This window comes from Oryza brachyantha, chromosome 10, assembly GCF_000231095.2.
Source record: "Oryza brachyantha chromosome 10, ObraRS2, whole genome shotgun sequence".
In the NCBI taxonomy this organism is placed as follows: domain Eukaryota; kingdom Viridiplantae; phylum Streptophyta; class Magnoliopsida; order Poales; family Poaceae; genus Oryza; species Oryza brachyantha.
In genome coordinates this window covers 15,834,080-15,852,812 of record NC_023172.2, presented here as the reverse complement: position 1 = coordinate 15,852,812, position 18,733 = coordinate 15,834,080, and the positions used below count along the sequence as shown (strand labels likewise).

General features: G+C 41.3%; 2 protein-coding genes across 2 annotated transcripts; both read right to left on the bottom strand.

Moving 5' to 3' along the window:
* Positions 1-1,013: 1,013 nt before the first annotated feature.
* LOC102719046 (NAC domain-containing protein 71-like) lies at positions 1,014-3,551 on the bottom strand. The gene is made up of 3 exons (XM_006662026.2): positions 2,861-3,551; positions 2,007-2,281; positions 1,014-1,920 (listed from the first exon to the last, which is right to left on the bottom strand). The coding sequence occupies exons 1-3, from the start codon at positions 3,015-3,017 to the stop codon at positions 1,363-1,365; spliced, it is 990 nt and encodes a 329-aa protein (XP_006662089.1). The 5' UTR covers positions 3,018-3,551; the 3' UTR covers positions 1,014-1,362.
* Positions 3,552-13,356: 9,805 nt separating this feature from the next.
* Positions 13,357-17,699, bottom strand: LOC102718771 (serine/threonine-protein kinase BSK2). The gene is made up of 10 exons (XM_006662025.3): positions 17,365-17,699; positions 16,992-17,248; positions 16,774-16,909; positions 16,329-16,462; positions 16,035-16,140; positions 15,768-15,853; positions 15,193-15,381; positions 14,943-15,101; positions 14,502-14,615; positions 13,357-14,231 (listed from the first exon to the last, which is right to left on the bottom strand). Exons 1-10 carry the CDS (start codon positions 17,447-17,449, stop codon positions 13,980-13,982), a joined length of 1,518 nt encoding a protein of 505 aa, XP_006662088.1. The 5' UTR covers positions 17,450-17,699; the 3' UTR covers positions 13,357-13,979.
* Positions 17,700-18,733: the final 1,034 nt, after the last annotated feature.

Here is an 18,733-nt window from a genome sequence, read left to right as displayed (position 1 = left end):
CAAATTGTTTTGACTTGCAGGACAGATTTTATATGGAACAAGAAAAGGTAGATGAAAAGCACGCCGTCCTGTTCTTTAGAATGTTTTTTTTTTCCTTTCTATCAGGGCCATACAGGATCCAAAGATCGATTCCTGGAATGACGGTGGTGATTTTCCTGTTGCCCTAGTTGCAAATGGTATCTATGCTCTTCTCGTTAATCTACAATACCAAAAAAAAATGGTTTCCTTCCTTTTGCTATCTTCCTTGTTTGGCTTTGGCTTTGGCGGGCGGCTGCACTTTCGTGGCGCCCCGGCAAGGCACTGCTTCACTCCTTGCTGCTGCGATGTTCCTACCCCCCACGATATCATCGCTAATTCTTATTCTTACTACTCTAATTATAATCATTGCTGCTGCTGCTGCTGGTGTTTTCATCAAACCTGAATGAGCTGCTACCAAGTCATTAAGAAAACTGTCATGCATTCTGTAAGACTGTGACCTGTGCAGATTCCTTCACCCTTTTCAGAGCTTTCAAAGCCTGACTTCCTCCGTCTTGTAGTCACTTTATTGTTCTCTCTTCATTTGTTTTATAGTGGTCTTATCTTTTAAGTAAATAAGTTTGAGAAAGAGTAAGACAAATGCATGAAGTTTGTTTAAAAAAACTAAGGACATTCTAATATCTCTCTTTTTTAAAAAAACTTTTCAAGGGTATATGTGTGAAGTGCGTTAAAAATAAAATCTTTTAATAACGGATGTAATGATTAGTACATTGTGCTGCTGCAAACTTGGTAATCTATTTCATTCTAACAGCTGCACGAAATGCACGACATAACTGAAAAATGGGAAGTTTTCAGCCTGACTTTAACCACTGTCGCAATTGATAACTGTTACATCCAAATAGGCCCAGGCTGAACAACACAGCAAAACAGAACAAACGCAATAACTAATGCTCCACTGGTGAAAAATAAGTACACATGTTTGCAAACACTCAGATAATAAAAATGGATTTTTTTATACAATAAGTATACAAGCTAGTATGAATTGGAAGTGCATTGATCTGCAGCAGCAGCAACACCAGCTTTAGCTTACATAGTGTTTACAAGTACATGAACTGCAGCAGGACAGCTGAAATGGAGTATTACAACAGAGCCCAGATGCTGTATTGCTACAGAGAAGATGTACAGCTTGGTACTAAAAAGAGAGCTCATCATCTCTGTAGCCACACAGATGATTCCAGTAGGCAAATGCATGAACTACACCAATATATATATATACTGATGATACCCATCTATGTGTGGCTGACAAGTGGGCCCCAGATGCCATGGCTTAAAAATGTACCGCCATTTTTTTTCCCCCGGGAGCGCGCGCACTTGTCAGTGGCTTATTCAGAAGACGGACATGTTGTCGTCGGCGGCGAACCACGCCGTGAGGTCGTCGCCGTCGCTGGCCTGCCTGCACAGAAGCGGCGCCCCGGCGGCGGCGGCGTTACAGAGCTCCGAGCTTCCGCCGGAGCAGCCCAGGTTGTCCCACTTGAGCTCGTGCTCGGACACGCTCCCCATGACGTCGCCGTAGAAAGGAGGCTGCGTCTCGCTGATCGCCGCCGGGGGAAAGCCGGCGGCGGAGAAGAACGGGTCCTGCTGCCCGTGAGGCACGTACAGAGGCGGCAGGTCCATCACGCACGCGTCGCCGGCGCCGTACGGGACGCAGCTCTGGAGCTGGAACGGGTCGCCGCCGAACATCTCGTCCAGCGGTGGGCTGGCATTGGTCGGCGTGAACGGCGACGCGTTGCCCCGGCCGAGCTGGTGGTCGGCGGTGACGAGGGACGAGCTGCTCGACGCCTTGCTCATCTGTCCGCCGCCGACCACTCCTTTCGCCTTCGCCGCCGGCTCGCCCAGCAGGCCGGCCTCGTGCCTCTTGATGACGCGGCACAATGCGTACGCTCCCTGCACCACCAAACAGACCCGATCGATCAGCGTCCGTTCGCGCCATTGTTGCAGCAAGCAAGAAGGAAGAAGGAAGCGATGCTTACGATGAAGTTGGACACGCCATGGGCGAGGTCCTGGCAGAGGCGGTACTCGTGCATGACCCAGTCGGTGCGCTCGCCACCGGGGGCGCGGCCCTTGTAGAAGACGAGCGTCTTGCGGAGGCCGAAGACGTCGGCGCAGGCGATCTTGCGGTCCTTGCCGGTGGCCTTCCAGTACCCCGTGCTCGTCGCCCTGTTCGTCCGCGACCCGTTCGGGTACTTTCGGTCGCGCGGGCAGAAGAAGAACCACTCCAGGTCACGCTTCGGCAAGAACGACTTCTCTGCACAAATCAAAAACACCTTCTTTTATTACTATATAAAATTTCTCAGAATTCGATATGTTCATTATATTAGTAATCAATAGCAGAGAATATCTGAAAAGTTTGGCTTTGCGGTTGCAGAAGGAATTCATTCTGAAGAACACTTTTTTTTTTAAGAAAGGTGATTGATTAAAAAGACTTATCAGCAACCGGCCTAGGGAGAAAAAAGGCCAGATGCTCGTGTAAAAGGTCGCTTTTATCTAGCTAGCTAGCAAGCAACGAGAGATGAGAAAACGCCTGATGGAAAAATTCAGTAAAGCAGGTTCTTTTCCAATTTCTACCACCTGTTTCTCTCCTTCAGGAATAGACTGGCAAAAAAAGGCTATCAAGTCAAAGGCTTTGCACATTTGTTTAGCCTTTTCTAGTTTCTACTGCTGAAACTGTTCACCAAAAGCTAACAACATAATGTTGACATGGCCAGAAATCAACCATTATGAAACAACTTATGCTAATATGTTTGATACAGAATTTCAACTACCCAAAAGTGAAAATTATGTTTCATGACAGTTGTTAAGAATCAGTGGAGAAATGGTTACAAACCTGGCAACTCCCATGGCTCGAATTTGTAGAGATCAATGACAGGGATGACCTCGAGCTCAATCTTGAGGCTGTCGACCTTCCTCTTGAGGTAATACCCAACCAGTTCATCGTCGGTAGGGTGGAACCGGAAACCCGGGGGCAGAGTCATGGTGCCCATGATCAAATCAGGTGACTTTCAGATAAAATGTACACTTGCAAGTAACCTATCCAAATATCTTGGCCAAGCAAGCGCAAACCTAATTGCAATGGAAAGAAGAATCGCAAAGATAGATAGATAGCTAGCTAGATATGTAGCTGTCAATCGCCTATGTTAAATATGTCAGGCAGATTGGCAGATATCACATATAAGTTAGCGGCAGAGGCAGTATCTATTGAATATTTGGAAGATCCAGAAGTAGAAGGCCTTGAGCTCCTCCGAATCCAGCGGACAGGTGTCGAGGAATACGATGTATCTGCCTCCGGAGTTCAAGATCATTATCCTATGGTCAGACCCTAGCTAGCAAGAACACAACAAAGCTAAGCTATAGCTGCAGCAGCTAGCTAAGGAGCAGGATCAATTTGATGAACAAGAACTAGTGAGATTAATGGACAGGAGAGAGAGAGAGACAGTTTGAGAGGTTCTTGCTAGCTAGGACCTGACTAAGAGCGAGAGGAAGAAGAAGAGGAGGAGGAGGAGGTTCTTGCCGTTCTGCTTTCGTCTCGTGAATTGGGGAGTTGGCAAGGTGAGAGGCTAGGCGTGTTTATATAGACTGTGGGTGAGAGAAAAAAAGTTTAGCCGGCGAAATGTGTTCGTACAGGCGAAGCAATTCGAAGCGTCCGTGCTCTACTCTACGCCGGTAGTTGAGCCTCCAAGTAGCCGCCAAAGACAGTTCACACAGTCACAGACGACCAATGGGCTTGCTTTACTGCATTCTGTTCTAGCTCGATCCTGTCCAAACCGACGTGTCAAGTTTTGCTTGTAATCACATCAGCAGCTAATCCGCTAATTGATCATCTATCTGGGTATGATTAACAACATCGCTTTTGGATAATGACACACTGACACGACGGTATTATTCTCTCAAGGATCCTAGTGTCTTATACTACTGCCTGATTCAGAGGAGGAGGACAGACAGTACATGCATGCAGCAGCCTCTGCAGAAAAAAAGTGAAATTTTGTTCATATGCGCTTTGGTTTTATCTATGAGTTCTAGTCTGCGTCACCTTGATCCGTGCTTAGCCGCCCAGTTTAGTTCACTGATTTGGTTTCTTCAGATAACCTTTTTTTTTGACGGGGTTTCAGATAAGTTTCTGGCCGAATTTTACTATGTTTTTACAGCTCGCATTCATACTAACATACCGCGGGAACTAAATAGGAATTCCGTTTTCAGCATGTCAAAACACGTTGCCAGAGTGCCCATGCTTCATTGTGCACAGATAGGGTCCATAGGGAATTCCGGTGGTAACTGCTAAGGGCATACATAGTGCATGAAGCTTCATTAAGGAGTCTCAGGGCATACACAGTATAAGATCTTTCATCGAAAAGTCTCAGGGAAAAAAAGATGTCACGTAGTATAAGGCCACACACCTCACAGTACAAGGTGCTTTAAGTGGATGGCCAGCTGTTACGTGTGCGCCGACATGGTGGGCTGTGGCCACTCACCACGTCGGCGCGCTGTGCATAGCCTCATATAAAAAAGTGATAGACCAAGCCACATAATAGGATCCATACTTCACATTGCACAATATGTTACGTGGACCCTATTTAATTGTCTTTTTTGCTTGGTCTCTCTCCTCCCTCTGTAGCTTTTAGCACTTTTTGGCTAGAGCACCCGTGCCCTCTACAGGATACATGTAGCTTCATAGAAACACAATCTATGCATATGTAACGAGCCGATGCTGACGTGGTGAGCTAGAACTCCTCGCCACCACGTCGGTGCAATGTGTGCGCCTAAGTGACTGGTATGTCTTCTTAATCTTTCATGTATGGTTCTGAATATCATGACTTGACCTCTCCTGCATGATACACGCCTGCTTGGCTCCTCACCTCAACAAGCTGTGTCACTAGATGATATTTTTCTGCACGCAAGTAGCATCTGAAAGTCCTCTCCTTGGAATGGTAGCAACTTCATCAAGAATTGCTGTCAGCTTATGTTACGATGCTCACTTGCACTGAATCTACCTCTGAAACTTGAGGTTGGTACAATGGCCATGAAGTTTCTGTACAGATATTGCATATGATTTGCAGAGATCCATAAACAAAGTAAATGTGAATTCAAGGAAGACAGGTTATAAAGCTAGTGGCTGTATTAGCCTGCTAACCGCGCTGTATTACTAGAGACATGGAGTATAATATGCAGACAATGTATCTGTACAGGTGATCTGGTGCAGCGGTATATCTCCTTAATTTCAAACGGCTTTACATTGACGCGGCGTATAAAAGCTACTCCAGTCATGTTCATTACGATCTCCATGTTGCAACTTGTTCTCCCTGCCGACAGCCTTCCTAGCCACATAAATAACACAGCAGTGCAGATTCTCAGGATGGTCCATGTCTTTGAAGAACTATTACAATGAGAACTTCTGAGTTTGCTTTGGTGGATTTTCCCTCATTTTCTCAGTCTGGTCCACTTTCTTGAAAGAAAAAAAACTGTGACTGGTTCAAATTTGCGAGATATCATAATTCAGAGAACTCACTACCACTGATGTGTTGTAGGTCTAACTTTAACAATGATTTTTTTATCACACACTTGAAGTTTATTCGTACTAGTAATATACATGTGTATTGCAACGGGCACATATTATTACAAATGTGCCGCATAACACATATGATTGGTGATGGCTTACGAGGTTTTTGTCCGTTCAATCTTTCCTTCTTTTTTCTCTCGTGTGTGCGGGCTGTGGAAGAAGGACAACTTCGCTTTTACATATGTCTGTTCAAAACCCAGGCAAGGCCTGAAAAAAGCCCGATAAAAAAACCCTAGCATGAGCCCGCCGTTCCTCACAAAAACAGAGCTCAGGATTACCTAACCCCCGAGTGTTTTTTTTTAAAAAAATATCAGGCTTTTTCGGGTTTTCAGGCTTCAACATCCAGGGCCAGGCATGGCCAAATGCATGGTTGGGCCGGGTCGGGCTCGGCTTTTTCGGGTAAGGCAGAGCCAACATTGAACATACCTACTTTTACAATAATAGAGATACAATAAACCAAAACAATTAACTAAGTACTTTAAACGGACAACTTCGCTTTTATAGTAGTAGAGATGCAATAAACTGAAAAAAATTAACTAAGTAGTAATAAATGGAGTCTAGTCTTAGATAGAAAAAGGCACATCATTAAGGTCATTCTCTGATGACATCAAGCTAAATGGACTGCTGCACTACCAGCACTGTGTCGTCCTCGTCCCTTTCCTCTTAGCTGGTGTTTAGATTTAGAAAATTTTTAGGAGAAGTGTCACATCAAATATTTGACCGAATGTCAGAAGAAGTTTTCGGACACGAATGAAAAAATAAATTTCACGGCTAGCCTGGAAACCGCGAGACGAATCTTTTGAGCTTAATTAATCCGCCGTTAACGCATGTTGGTTACTGTAGCACTTATGACTAATCATGGACTAATTAAGCTCAAAATATTCGTCTCAACATTTCTTCTGTAATTGTGCAATTAGTTTTTTAGTTCATCTATGTTTAATGCTTTATTTAGGTATCCAAAAATTTGATGTGATATTTTTAGAAAATTTATTTAGGAACTAAACAAGACCTCAGCTATCTTGCACTTTAAAGAGCACATTTTTCCCTCGTCATTCGCTCACAACATGAGCAGCTAGCCTGCCCCACATGGGGACAAATGTACTTGGCATTGCCCACCAAACACCAAATCTGCCAAGGGCTTTGAGTGCTTCAGTCAAAAATCAAAATAGTCCCCATCTTATCACTACTTTGTCACTGTCAAGATTGGAGTTGCTTGCTTACCCTTGACCAAATGCCAGTGCTTAACTTCACCAGGAGGTTCAAATAGGAAAAAAAAAACTCCATGAATTCAGGTTAGCTGGTTTATGACTAACTAGGTTAACTGCGAGATGATCTTCAAAAAAAAAGTGTTCTGTGCTGAATACCGTAGCCAGAAGAGCAACTTGATGGGGAACTCTTTTAATCCCCCCCAGGGATGTCCCCTTAATCTTGTATGTCGTCTAAGTATTTGTTAAAAAGTTTGAAAAAAATATTAACTTGGCCTTCAATGGAAATCTTCAGGTGTGCAGAAAGAAACAAATTTAGCCTTTGCAGTAGTGAATGCATGCATGCATGACACATTGATCATGAGTCATTAGCTTTTGATTAGTTTAACAACATCAAAGGACTAGTGAATTAGCTGCATTATCAAGGCCAGAAATGGTTTAAGGAAAGATGACCCAAGTGAGCTTGCTCTAATTAACCTGAATACCCCCAGATGTGAACAAGGTGGGTGCCCACCTGAAGACCAGAATTGCTTTACAAGTAGATGTAGGGGCCTGCTAGTTAGAACTGTTTGACTTGAGAATGCCAGGATGCAAGACCAGAATCTGCACCATCAGAGCTGCATCAGCAAAGGCAAGCCGCACTAAGGTTGCCTCTTTTAATCCCTAGGAAATCCCCCACTTCTTTTCCCCCATGTTCATCTTAATTATCCAGGTATTGTTAAATCAATTTAAAGCTATAGAGCACCAATGATCTGACACAACTTGAGAATTAGAATTCCAACTCTCTCAAGCTAGTATGAACCCATTGTCTGAACTCTGAACTTTCTGGACTAGATTTATTTGTTTTATGCGCATATTGTTGTTATTTAGATTAAAAGCAGCTGGTATGATCAGGCAGGGCTTCAGAATTGGATCTTTAAGTGGTACTAACCAAGCTAGTACTAGCTGCTGAGGTGGAGGTGAGACTGATGCATGATTATAGTGCTTGCACGGTTAAGGAGATAGGTGCATCACCTTATCTTGACTGCAAGTCTCTGCATTAGTGCTATGTCTTTAACTTATTTTTAAAAGATGACGTTACCTAAAAAAAATCAGCAGATGAATTCAACTTTTGTAACCAAGAATCTCATGTTCATATCCAGAAATTGGCAGGACAGCAATACAGCATGCATGAACTTCAACTTTGCTGGCAACCTCTGTTTACCTGAAGTCCTGAAGAAAAGACTCATGCTGGGTGTACACTGTACAGTCAGTAGTAGTGAATCAATCTCACCTGTTGTTTCCGAGTAAATTATGATCATGTCGATCCATGATGGAGACTGAATAGTACCGCCTATTAGTCGCAGAATAATTCGATTCTGATGTATGCTAATTAGGTGAAGGAGCGCACCTAGTTTGTTCTAGTCTGAAGACTCTGCAGAGTGAAGTGTTCCTCGGATAATACCACACGCATCTTTTCACTTCTGTTTATACTTAAAATATAAAATTTGAATTCTTATCCTTAAATTTTGAGTTGATTTTGATGTTTTTCATAAAAATTTATTTTCCAATTTTAGCTTTTAGATTGCTAAGAACTAAAATTTTTATTCACAAATTATTTTTCTTTTGCAAATATGCCATTTGGTTTTTCTAAAGCCAAACAATCACCCGTATTCTTCTTTTCTGAGGTAGCTTCCTTTCCATCTGAGATTAGTGGGTTGTACGTAAAAATCCTTGAAAAATTTAACATTTCCGTTGACAAAAGGCACTAACTAGATATGTAATTTAAGAATGTTATGCATATCTAAGACAAGAAAAAAAATCAGAGGTTGGGCGGCAAAATAGTACCGCTAGCAAAGCAAGTTTCGGTTAAAAATTCACAAAACCATCAAAGCGAGGGCAAGAGAGACGTTTAGAATCTTCACCTATGTGCTAAACATATGCTGTCTAGCTAGTGATTAGCAACTTCATTATTATATGAAATGAGAATCTGTTAGTGGAAAGATGGAGCACAAAACACTCACAAGGCATACCTTTCCTAGTTTCCTACCCTACTGGAATCCTGAAAATAAAAAACAGCATTAGAAAACTAGAAAAGAATTATCCGTGAGCATAGCATAACTTAACTACTGATTTGCATTGCTTATCGGTCAAGATACCAAAGCCAAGGAGATTCAAAGCTTAACGAGGGCCTCTCAGGAAAGGAATCGCCAGTTAATTGACGAAGGTTTCTTTGTTTAATTAGTAGGCGACAAAACTCGCCTTTCATTACTGCATTTAGCAGTGGTAATGAAACTGATTAATAGTAACCTATAGAAAATTCATAAGGAAATAAAGTTCAGTTAGTATTAGAATACATCATTAAACCTATAGAAAATTCATCAAAATTAATAAAGTTTCGATGAAACTTTATAAGACGTGGTCTAATTAAGTTTAAGAAGATTCATAAGTTTTACTTGTATTTTATAAGATTTTTCTTCAATTATATAGCACAATGTAATGCAAAATGAAACTTAGTTTGATGGATTTTTTTTACAATTTTTCAAAGTATCATGAGGTACTAAAAATTTTGGTACCACATTTTTACGCTTAAAAATATGATACCTCAAGTTATTTTTTAAGAATGTTAAAAAAAACTCTATTTTGATATGTCCAGATGTAAAATGAAATACGATACATTCAGCCTGGTAAAAAAAATACGGTTTGATCTTAAACTTTTGAGTTTGTTTATATCCTTGAGAAGGTAACATGATTTACTACTATTTTCTATGTAAAATTTAGTACCTCTTGGTACGTTAGAAGGTGCTAAAATTTAGTATCTCTTGGTACGTTAGAAGGTACTAAATTTTGCATAGAAAACAATGGTGCCTTCTCAAAGATGGTAAAATTGGTCTAAACTTTTTGCTCTGTCAAAATATATAAAACCTACTTTGGATTAAGAGTGATTGATTGATCTTATAGCTGGGGTGTAGTACATGTGAGATGCATTTAATCATGCAATTAAGTGAGGTACTAGCACACAGGACGGCAGATAGATTCATGTCAGGGGGCGGCACGTTTCTCGCACATGCTTAAGAGATGCAAGTGTCCCTGTTAATATCGATAGCAACCGCCATTTTTTGGAGTTCTGGGAATGGTCGGCAAGAGATAGATGGATCGATAGATACCGTCATATAGAGACACACATACAGTGACAGACAGTGGTGGTACAGGGACTAGCTGGTGCTGCTGATTTACGTTTGTATCGTTTGGCTTTTCTAGGGCATATTAGCAAAAAAAAATAATTTAGAAATTATTCGATCGGCTGAAAATAAAATACGATAAAAAAAATCATAAAATCAATTTAAAACTTAAATTTAGTTTATAATAAGAAGCGGAAAATATAGACTTCTAGTTGCGGTGTGGATGGTGATCGATCTAGAGCAGAGTAGAGGCGAATGTGACACCCAAATTAACTCAACTGCGTCGTTGCATCGACATGCATTTCTTGCAGGTTACTGTCATGCCCTCTATGGATCATCGCTTACCAACTAAGTAACTGAACAAGAATATATACGTATATGATCAAATGCAATACTATATACCATACCAATGGAACAAATGTATCCTCGTATTTTCGCTTTTACTTTTACTTATAAATCAAAATTTAAATTTTCAACCTTAAATTTAAAGTTAATTTTGGAGGATTTTATTGTATTTTATTTTTTAACTTGTCTTTTAGATCACTAAGTATACGTATATAAAAGCTTTAGTTATAAATTATTTTCTGTTATAAATATGATGTTTGACTTTTTTTTTTGGACAAGCGAAAAGATGGTCACTATGATTAACAGAGATCGCCGGCGATCCTTGGGACGCCGGAAGAGACGCCGTACGACATACGCGGAAACCTGACAAGAGGTAGCTAGCGAGCAGAGAGTGACGAACATGGACGTGATGAACGCTCGTAACCTAAAGTAGATTTCACATTCGGAGAAGTTGCACACTTTCACGACGATGAAGACGACACGAACCACTCACCGTGCATCCTCTGCCAGTGGACGATTGACCAACCACACCTACTAATTATTCATGCAATTTTTTGGCCATGCATTGCCGAACAATCTGACGATCCAGCTCGTGCGATCGGTTGAATTCACGTGCCCAATCTTAATTGGTGTCAGTGCCATAGCTGCTTCCAGCCATTTTTCCTGCTTTTCTCTTTTGAGCTGGGCTACATTGCTCTCTACTAACATATTACTATCAATATTATCATTGATTGAACAAAATCAATTGCTGATTTAGAGTTCTATTACTAATAAAAATATACTATTTGATGTGATAGTATAAATAGATCTGATCTATTTAATTAGAAAAAAATTAATGGTATAAATTAGTTTTACTATCAGTAGATAGAGAGTCATGTAAACAACTATTCTCTTACACAGGAGCAAGAGATTGACTATTGTGCTCTCAGTAGTTAACATGTTAGTATAAATAAATCTAATCAATTGAATTAGAAAAATAAACGGTATAGATTAATTCTATTAGCAGTAGAAAGCATTATAAATCAACCACCTTCTTGGCATCAGCTACTTAGGCCTTGCTGAACTTGTGACAAAATCTCTGCAAAGTTCCAGCCTTTTGACTTAAAAAAAAAAAAAACAGGTCCTGCATCTGCTCAATTCAAGGGCCTGTGATTCAATAACTAATCCTTGGAACAGCCGGCGTAACATAATAAGGTCTGACTAATATAGGCGTCAGCAAGTGCTGTAGTACATTTTACACCGTCGAACAGGTCCATGCAAATGTCAAAATTTCACTACCAAACTTATATAATAATAACAATATTAATGACATTGCGAGACAGGTAAGTCGTATAGTGATTGCAGACAAGCAAGTCCATGATCGCAATGGATGGTCGGCGCATATGGCTGCTTAAAGGAGCATGAGTACTATTATTATAAATTCTTGAGAATAGACCAACTGGAGATTACAGCCAATATGCATGGAAGAAAAGTTTTAGGGTTTCAGAATATATGAAATGCTCATGTCACTTTCTGGTTTGCTGCACTTTCGGCACAACAGTCCTCCATCAATCGTATTCTTTGATTGCTCCTTCATTTGTTTGGATGCGAATCACAATGAACACTCCACACATAACTAAATGTGGCTAGGTTGAACCTATATATAGCGTTGATGTAACAATATGTCATTCCGATTGATCAAACGACAAAAAAGTATTTTTATTATTTGTAAGAAAAAAGATTGAGAAGAAAACTCAACATATTTGTCTTAAAAAATTCCACTTTAACAGCAATTTTTTACTCATTTTTTGGTTAACAAGAAGTTTTGTTGTTTATATGGAACCAATAAGCTTTAACTTCTCTTACATCACCCAAGTTTTCTTATCATGCAACTTATTTTAAAACATATCCTAATGCAATTATTTTTCATTTTATCTACTTTCAATTTATTTATTTTTCTATTTTTACAACTACAATAGAATGATTGCTAAAAATAAACTTATTTTAAAACAAAACAGATCAGTAAAAATGATCCAATTTTAGGCCGGGACAGTATATCGAAGAGCAACGTATAGTCATAGCCGAAGTGATATATAAGGTCTGTGCATCGGCTACTCTGAACTGCACGTGTAAGTACATACGTGAAAGGACGAAGAGATGGCTCACATCACAGCTCGATACATTGCCAAATGACAAGGCAGAGGGTAGCAAACAAACTCAGAGTCAAACCAAGTTCCTCTTTTTCTACGCACTTTTATCGTCATCTCGCCACTTTCTGCTGTTTACGAGTCTCGAATTCCGCCGGTCATTGCAGGATTCTTGTGTTGGGTTCACCGGACCCCACCCATCACACTCACACTTTCATTTTTTCACGCTCATCTCTTGTTCTTTTCCTGGCCATGCCAGGACAAAATGTAGGCCCCGTTTAGTTCCCAAAAATTTTCATCAAAAAATATCACATCAAATCTTTAGACACCTAAATAAAGTATTAAACATAGATAAATCAAAAAACTAATTACGCAGTTATGTGAGAAATTGTGAGATGAATCTTTTGAGCCTAATCAGTACATGATTAGCCATAAATGCTACAGTAACCCACATGCATTAATGACGAATTAATTAGACTCAAGAGATTCATCTCGCGATTTTTTCGCCAGCTGTGAAATTCGTTTTTTCATTCGTGTCCGAAAACCTCTTCCGATATCCAATCACGCGGTTTTCACGCCAGCCGTGAAATTCGTTTTTTCATTCGTGTCCGAAAACTTCTTCCGATATCCATTCAAACGTCTAATGTGACATATAAAAATTTTCATTTCACCGGCGAAACACCCCCATAGTTTAAACACCCCCGTAGTTTTTCTATGAGGGATTTCACTTTTGTTTCTTTTTTTTCCCTTTTAGCGATGTTCCGTATGAGTTTAAACTTGCTCATTTGAAAATTTTAAGTTGCCATCCGTTACATACTTACATAGCATCTCTTTTTTTACCTTAAATCATTGAGAAATTTTGGGAATCACCAGCAAGTCAGAAAAACACAAAAGTTGAGGATTAGAAGCTACTGCATACCGAAATTGGGGACTAGATGTCTCATCAGATAGTTCGTGCATATATGCAATATATAGAGTTGCCAAATGGCAAACAAAAGTAGAAGTTCCACATGATGCAATGCACCTTCACTACATACCTTTAAACGTTCAAGAAGCAAGTACCAGATCAAGAACATGGTAGAATTGAATGGAATTTAGATGGCTCTAGTTTATTCTCCATCCTAGCTAATCACAGGGGACCCGCCTTTCTTCACACTATCATGTCACCTTGGGCCCCAAAGATTCCAATGGAAAACGAAAAAGGGAAAAAAATAAATTGTCAGAAAAGCGTCCTCTTAATTACAACCTTCTCATCAGTTCTCTCTAGAGGAGCACTGCAACCCAAATGATCAGCAGATGTTTGCTGCCATCACACGAGAAACAAAGCGCAACTCAGACTCAAAAGAGTATAAGCAATGCCTCTCTGCTTTTGCCTTCCAGGTCACAACAACGCCACTCATTATCGACATTTGGTCGGAGATTGCACAATAAAACTGTGCACTTCAATCCCACTTCTAATAGTGCAACAGACGCCCCAATGAACACTCATCATCGTCATCATACCTTTTCTGTTGAAAAGGCCACACGGATTTGGGGGAAAGCCGTCTCTTGGTCCCTAACCTCGCCAGCTGTTTTGCTTCTTGGCCTCAAAAGTGGCTCCATCATTTAGCATATCTTGTGCGTCGGTCTCCATGCCAAGCTTAGAGAGAGCAAGGGCTTGCAGATAGAAAGCTGTTGGCCACTCCGGCATGCAGACTTGTGCCTGCATTGCATCCCGGAGTGCAAGCTCTGACTGCCCATTCATCAAGTAGGAGAAACTCCTCCGGGCAAAAACTGTGGCCGAAGGCACTGACATCATTCCAACAAGCTGCATCATGGCAAATTAGCTTGTCATATCACAGGAGAGAAGATATTAATTCAAAATGTTCACTATAAGTAACATAAGGCTATTGGCTAGGCACTTGAGCTAATGGGCTGAGGGCCAAACTATTTCAGAAAGTTGAACTTTTTGACCAGTTAGGGTCCCTTCCTACTATAAAGCTCCAAAACAACTTGTGTAAGACAAACAATCATGAAGAAAAATGTCAACATTGCAAAACTAGGTTAGCAGAGCCTAGGTAAGTGAAAACAATGATACCTTGGAGTAGTAGTCAATTGCAGTCTTGAAATCCTTGTCTCTAAATGCAATGTCACCAAACTTCTTGGTATTCAGCATCTCTTGCACTTGCTGAGTCCATTCTTGAAAGGACAACTTCAGTTTTTACAGCAGCATAAACATGCACAAAATAGAACTAGCTTGTCTTAACAAACCAAATGAATGAGACTTCATAACTTCCGAATATTTAAGCAAGTGAGAACAGGGAGATAAGAGCCAAAGTACATAAAGTGAGGTTAGCTTTTGAAATTATAAACAGGCAAGAATGTGGTGAATACAAATAGCTTCTCTTCATAGCAATATATGGTGCACAATCCATGCTCTATAGTTCATTTGATGAATGAGCGAATTTGGGCGTGACATAGCTCAGATGGATCATAGACGAGGAAAACAAATACACTAACTTTACAGCAAGATAGTTACCTCATTTTCAGCACCTTCTTCATCCTTGTAACCTGTTTTGAGCAATACATCATGTACCGCTGTAAGGTCCATACTGGAACAGGCTTTCCCAAGTGGAGAAAGAATAGTTGGCAATACTGATGTGGCTTTTGTAATGCCCATTAACACATGTGATGCCACCTAGATAATGATTGGCAAAAGAAGCAAAAGGTGTTACTAAATGCAACGAATAAGACATTAACAACCAAAAAAAGGCTCCCAAGTTATTTACCTCCTTTTGCTTCTGAAGAGGCCCAACAGAAGACAAGAGATACTTTATATTGGGCCTGTCCCTAGCTTCAAACTGCAAACATTTCGATGCAAGGTCAACTAGTTTTGAAGCATCTTCATTAGCATACTGCCCTTCTAAGGAGGAATCCATGAGCAACAGTATGTTCTTCCCTCTAATCAAATCAAGTGCCTGAAATTCCATATAAATCAAATGAGAAACCTATAAAAGAAAACATTATAAATGCGCATAGAGAATACCCTTGGCATACATTCAGTATTCTACTGGCATATTCTATGAAATGCACAGCTTCCTTGGAATAAATTCTTAATCAAGCTGCTATATATTCTACTAGTAGTCCAAGGCCTGTTATTTAAGAGGAGAGTTCACTGCCTGTTATGCCAACTTAGTGCACATTAGTAGTTTAAATGTGGTTCAAATCTCATAGCAGCCCACAAAAGTTGTATCACATATATGAGTATTAAATACTGATGCAGTGATATCCATGATACAGGGGGGCTGATAAGGGAAGTTCTGATATATTTCTCAAGAAAAGCAAGGATTTAAATGAAGCATACATGGCTAGGAGGTATGTGCTTCCCGCTCAAAAGATCCAACAGAACTGTTCCATAACTATATATCACACTCTCGGCGATGACTCTGCCTGTCATACAAGTGTCATGCACAAATTGCTCAGTGCGGTAAAAAACTGTTAGCACATGCCTAATTGGGAGTAAAAGTAGAGCAAGCTTGTAATAAGTTCGCATGTTACATTTTTGCTAGAAAACACCAATAGAGTAAGCTAACCATCAATGTGTTAATAAGAATCATGTGTTGATTCCTACCAGTTCGTAGAAACTCTGGCGGAGTGTAAGCCAGGTTAGTGCTATAACTTTTCCCGTCACGGCTGTTCTTCATTAGTCCGAAACTTGACAACCGAGGATCACCTTCCTGTTAGAATAAATCAAGCAAAAGTGAGAATTCCCTCAGTAGCTTAACAGGTCAGCCAAATTTCAGAAAGTGAACTTTTCACCAGAAATATTTGAGTTCAGAGAGGGGAGGAAGAGAGTTAGTACAATGCAAAAACAACAGAAACAAAAGGTGGTTGGACTAGAATGCACTAACGGCAACAAATATACCTCATCAAAAAGCACTCTATAGGCATTCAAATCATGATAGATTTTCCGGTTCTCTGCATTGCAGTGATCGAGTGCCTGCGCAATGTAATATGCAACCCTCAGGCGCATTTCCCATGGCAAAGGCTGTTTATCCCCTGCAAAAAAAAAAAAGTCAGGCCGCACGGCCGCACCAGGGTCAAACAAGAAAGAAAACATACTGAAAAAGAAAATGGCCGCGACCCAGATAATCCGGGCAAGCAACATCCATTTGGCATGAACAACACACAAGTCAAACGTAATGTAGTAATGGTGAAAGGTGCGTAGGGTGTTCCATTAATGCATACGAGATCCGTGGTTTGATGCCCCCCTCTACGGATCACCAAGTACGTCAGGCAGGCGTAAGTACTAGTAGTAGCATATACGGAGAGCGAAATGCTGAAATGGAGTGGAAGAGAGTGGCGCATACAGTGGAAGAGATGCTTGGAGAGGGTGTCATTGGGCATGTACTCGGCGACGAGCAGGCGCTCGTCACCCTCGGCGCAGCAGCCAATGAGGTTGACGAGGCGCTTGTGGCGCACCTTCCCCACCCCCGCCGCCTCCGCCTGCAACAGCAAACGAAACGAAACGAAGCCGTCAGGGCATTGCGAGATCCGGAGAGCGGCGGTGGCAGTTGCAGCGGCGTACAAGGAACTGCTGCGGGTCGGGCCAGGAGAGGCGGGAGAAGCGCTTGACGGCGATGAGGCGGCCCCCGTCGAGGCGGCCGCGGTAGACGACGTTGGGCGCCTTCTCGCCGCTCTCGGAGACGATGAGGTCGGCGCTGAAGCCCTTGGTGGCGGCCCGCAGCTCGGCGAGGGCGAACTCCCTGAAGACCGGGACGGCCCGCTTGGCGGCGTCCTTGTCGTCGCCGTCGGCCGGCGCGGCGTCAGCGCCATTGGCGGCCTCTTCAAACCGAACCGATTGCTCCAGCAGATTAGAGATAAACAAACAAACAAGCAAACAAACGAAGGAAGGAAGCAAGCAGCAACGAAGGGGGGGTTAGGGTTTAATGGTTGCTTACCGGGATCTGCGGGGTTGTCGACGGGGAGGGCGGCGGCGTCCTTCGGCGGCAGGGGCCCCGCAGGCTTGGAGTGGAAGCAGCCCATCTGGAACGGAAGGGGAGGGGGTAGGCGGGCGAGATCTACGCCGACGCGGCGGTGGGAATGCGAATGCGAGAGAGAGAATAGCTGCAAGCAAATAATGGCGGCGAGCCGAGTCGTGAACTGCGAAGCGAAGCGGAGGAGGAGGAGGAGGAGCGCGGCATAGACAAGGAGGAGAAGCAGAAGCAGATGTGGTGCGGTGGGGGATCCGGCCGGCCGGTGGGTGCAGTGCACACCTGACCCAAGCACCCACCCCACCCACGCTCTCTCTCTCTCTCTCTCTCTCTCTCTCCGGTTTTAAATTTCGTTTTCAAAACGGAATCAAATAGAGTGCACTAGAGTATACTTTATTTATTTATGTATTAAATTTTATTGTGTTGTTTACAGTTTTCTAAATACAGTATAATCATATGTGCTTGTAGTAAGCGCAGCCGTGAGAGCATCACTAAAGACTCGGTGTATCTGGTATTAACAAAGTCGCCGTGGTCATATAGATTAATATTAACAAAATCATCAATACCAAAGGAATAATTAGTCATGAATACAAATATTTATGAAAGGCTTATGAACCACATGTAGCATCTATCACCCTCGTATTTTCGCTTCCGCTTTATTTATATGATTAAATTTTAATTTTTTAAATTTAAATTTAGAGTTGATTTTAAGTTTTTTCCACGAAGTTTATTTTTCAGTCTTAACTTTTAAATCGATAAGAATACGTAAATAAAAGTTTTATTTATAAATTATTTTTTATTTACAAATATACCATTTGACCTTTTAAAAAAATCACCTCTATCTGTTTTTATTTTTTTGATGCTTTTGCTGATATTTTTTGGATGATTTTTCTGTGCCATCGACCCGTAGTTGGTATATATGGGGGATTGCAACGGACAATGCACTATTTGGTGCATCAAGTATGGATGGATTGGTTCCGTAGACAATGATGAGGTCAAGCGTTTTAGCTAACAGAAAGTCCGAAAGTACACACTTTGACATGAAAAATGCTGCCTTTTGGTTGAGTGGGATTCAGCTGGTGGTATTTAGATTGAGAAAATTTTTGGGAGAAGTGTCACGTTAAATATTTGACCGGATATCAGAAGGGGTTTTTGGATACGAATGAAAAAACTAATTTCATGGCTAGCCTAGAAACCGCGAGACGAATCTTTTGAGTCTAATTAATCCGTCATTAGCACATATTGATTACTGTAGCACTTATGGCTAATCATGGGCTAATTAGGCTCAAAAGATTCGTCTCAAGATTTATTTCATAATTGTGCAATTAGTTTTTTA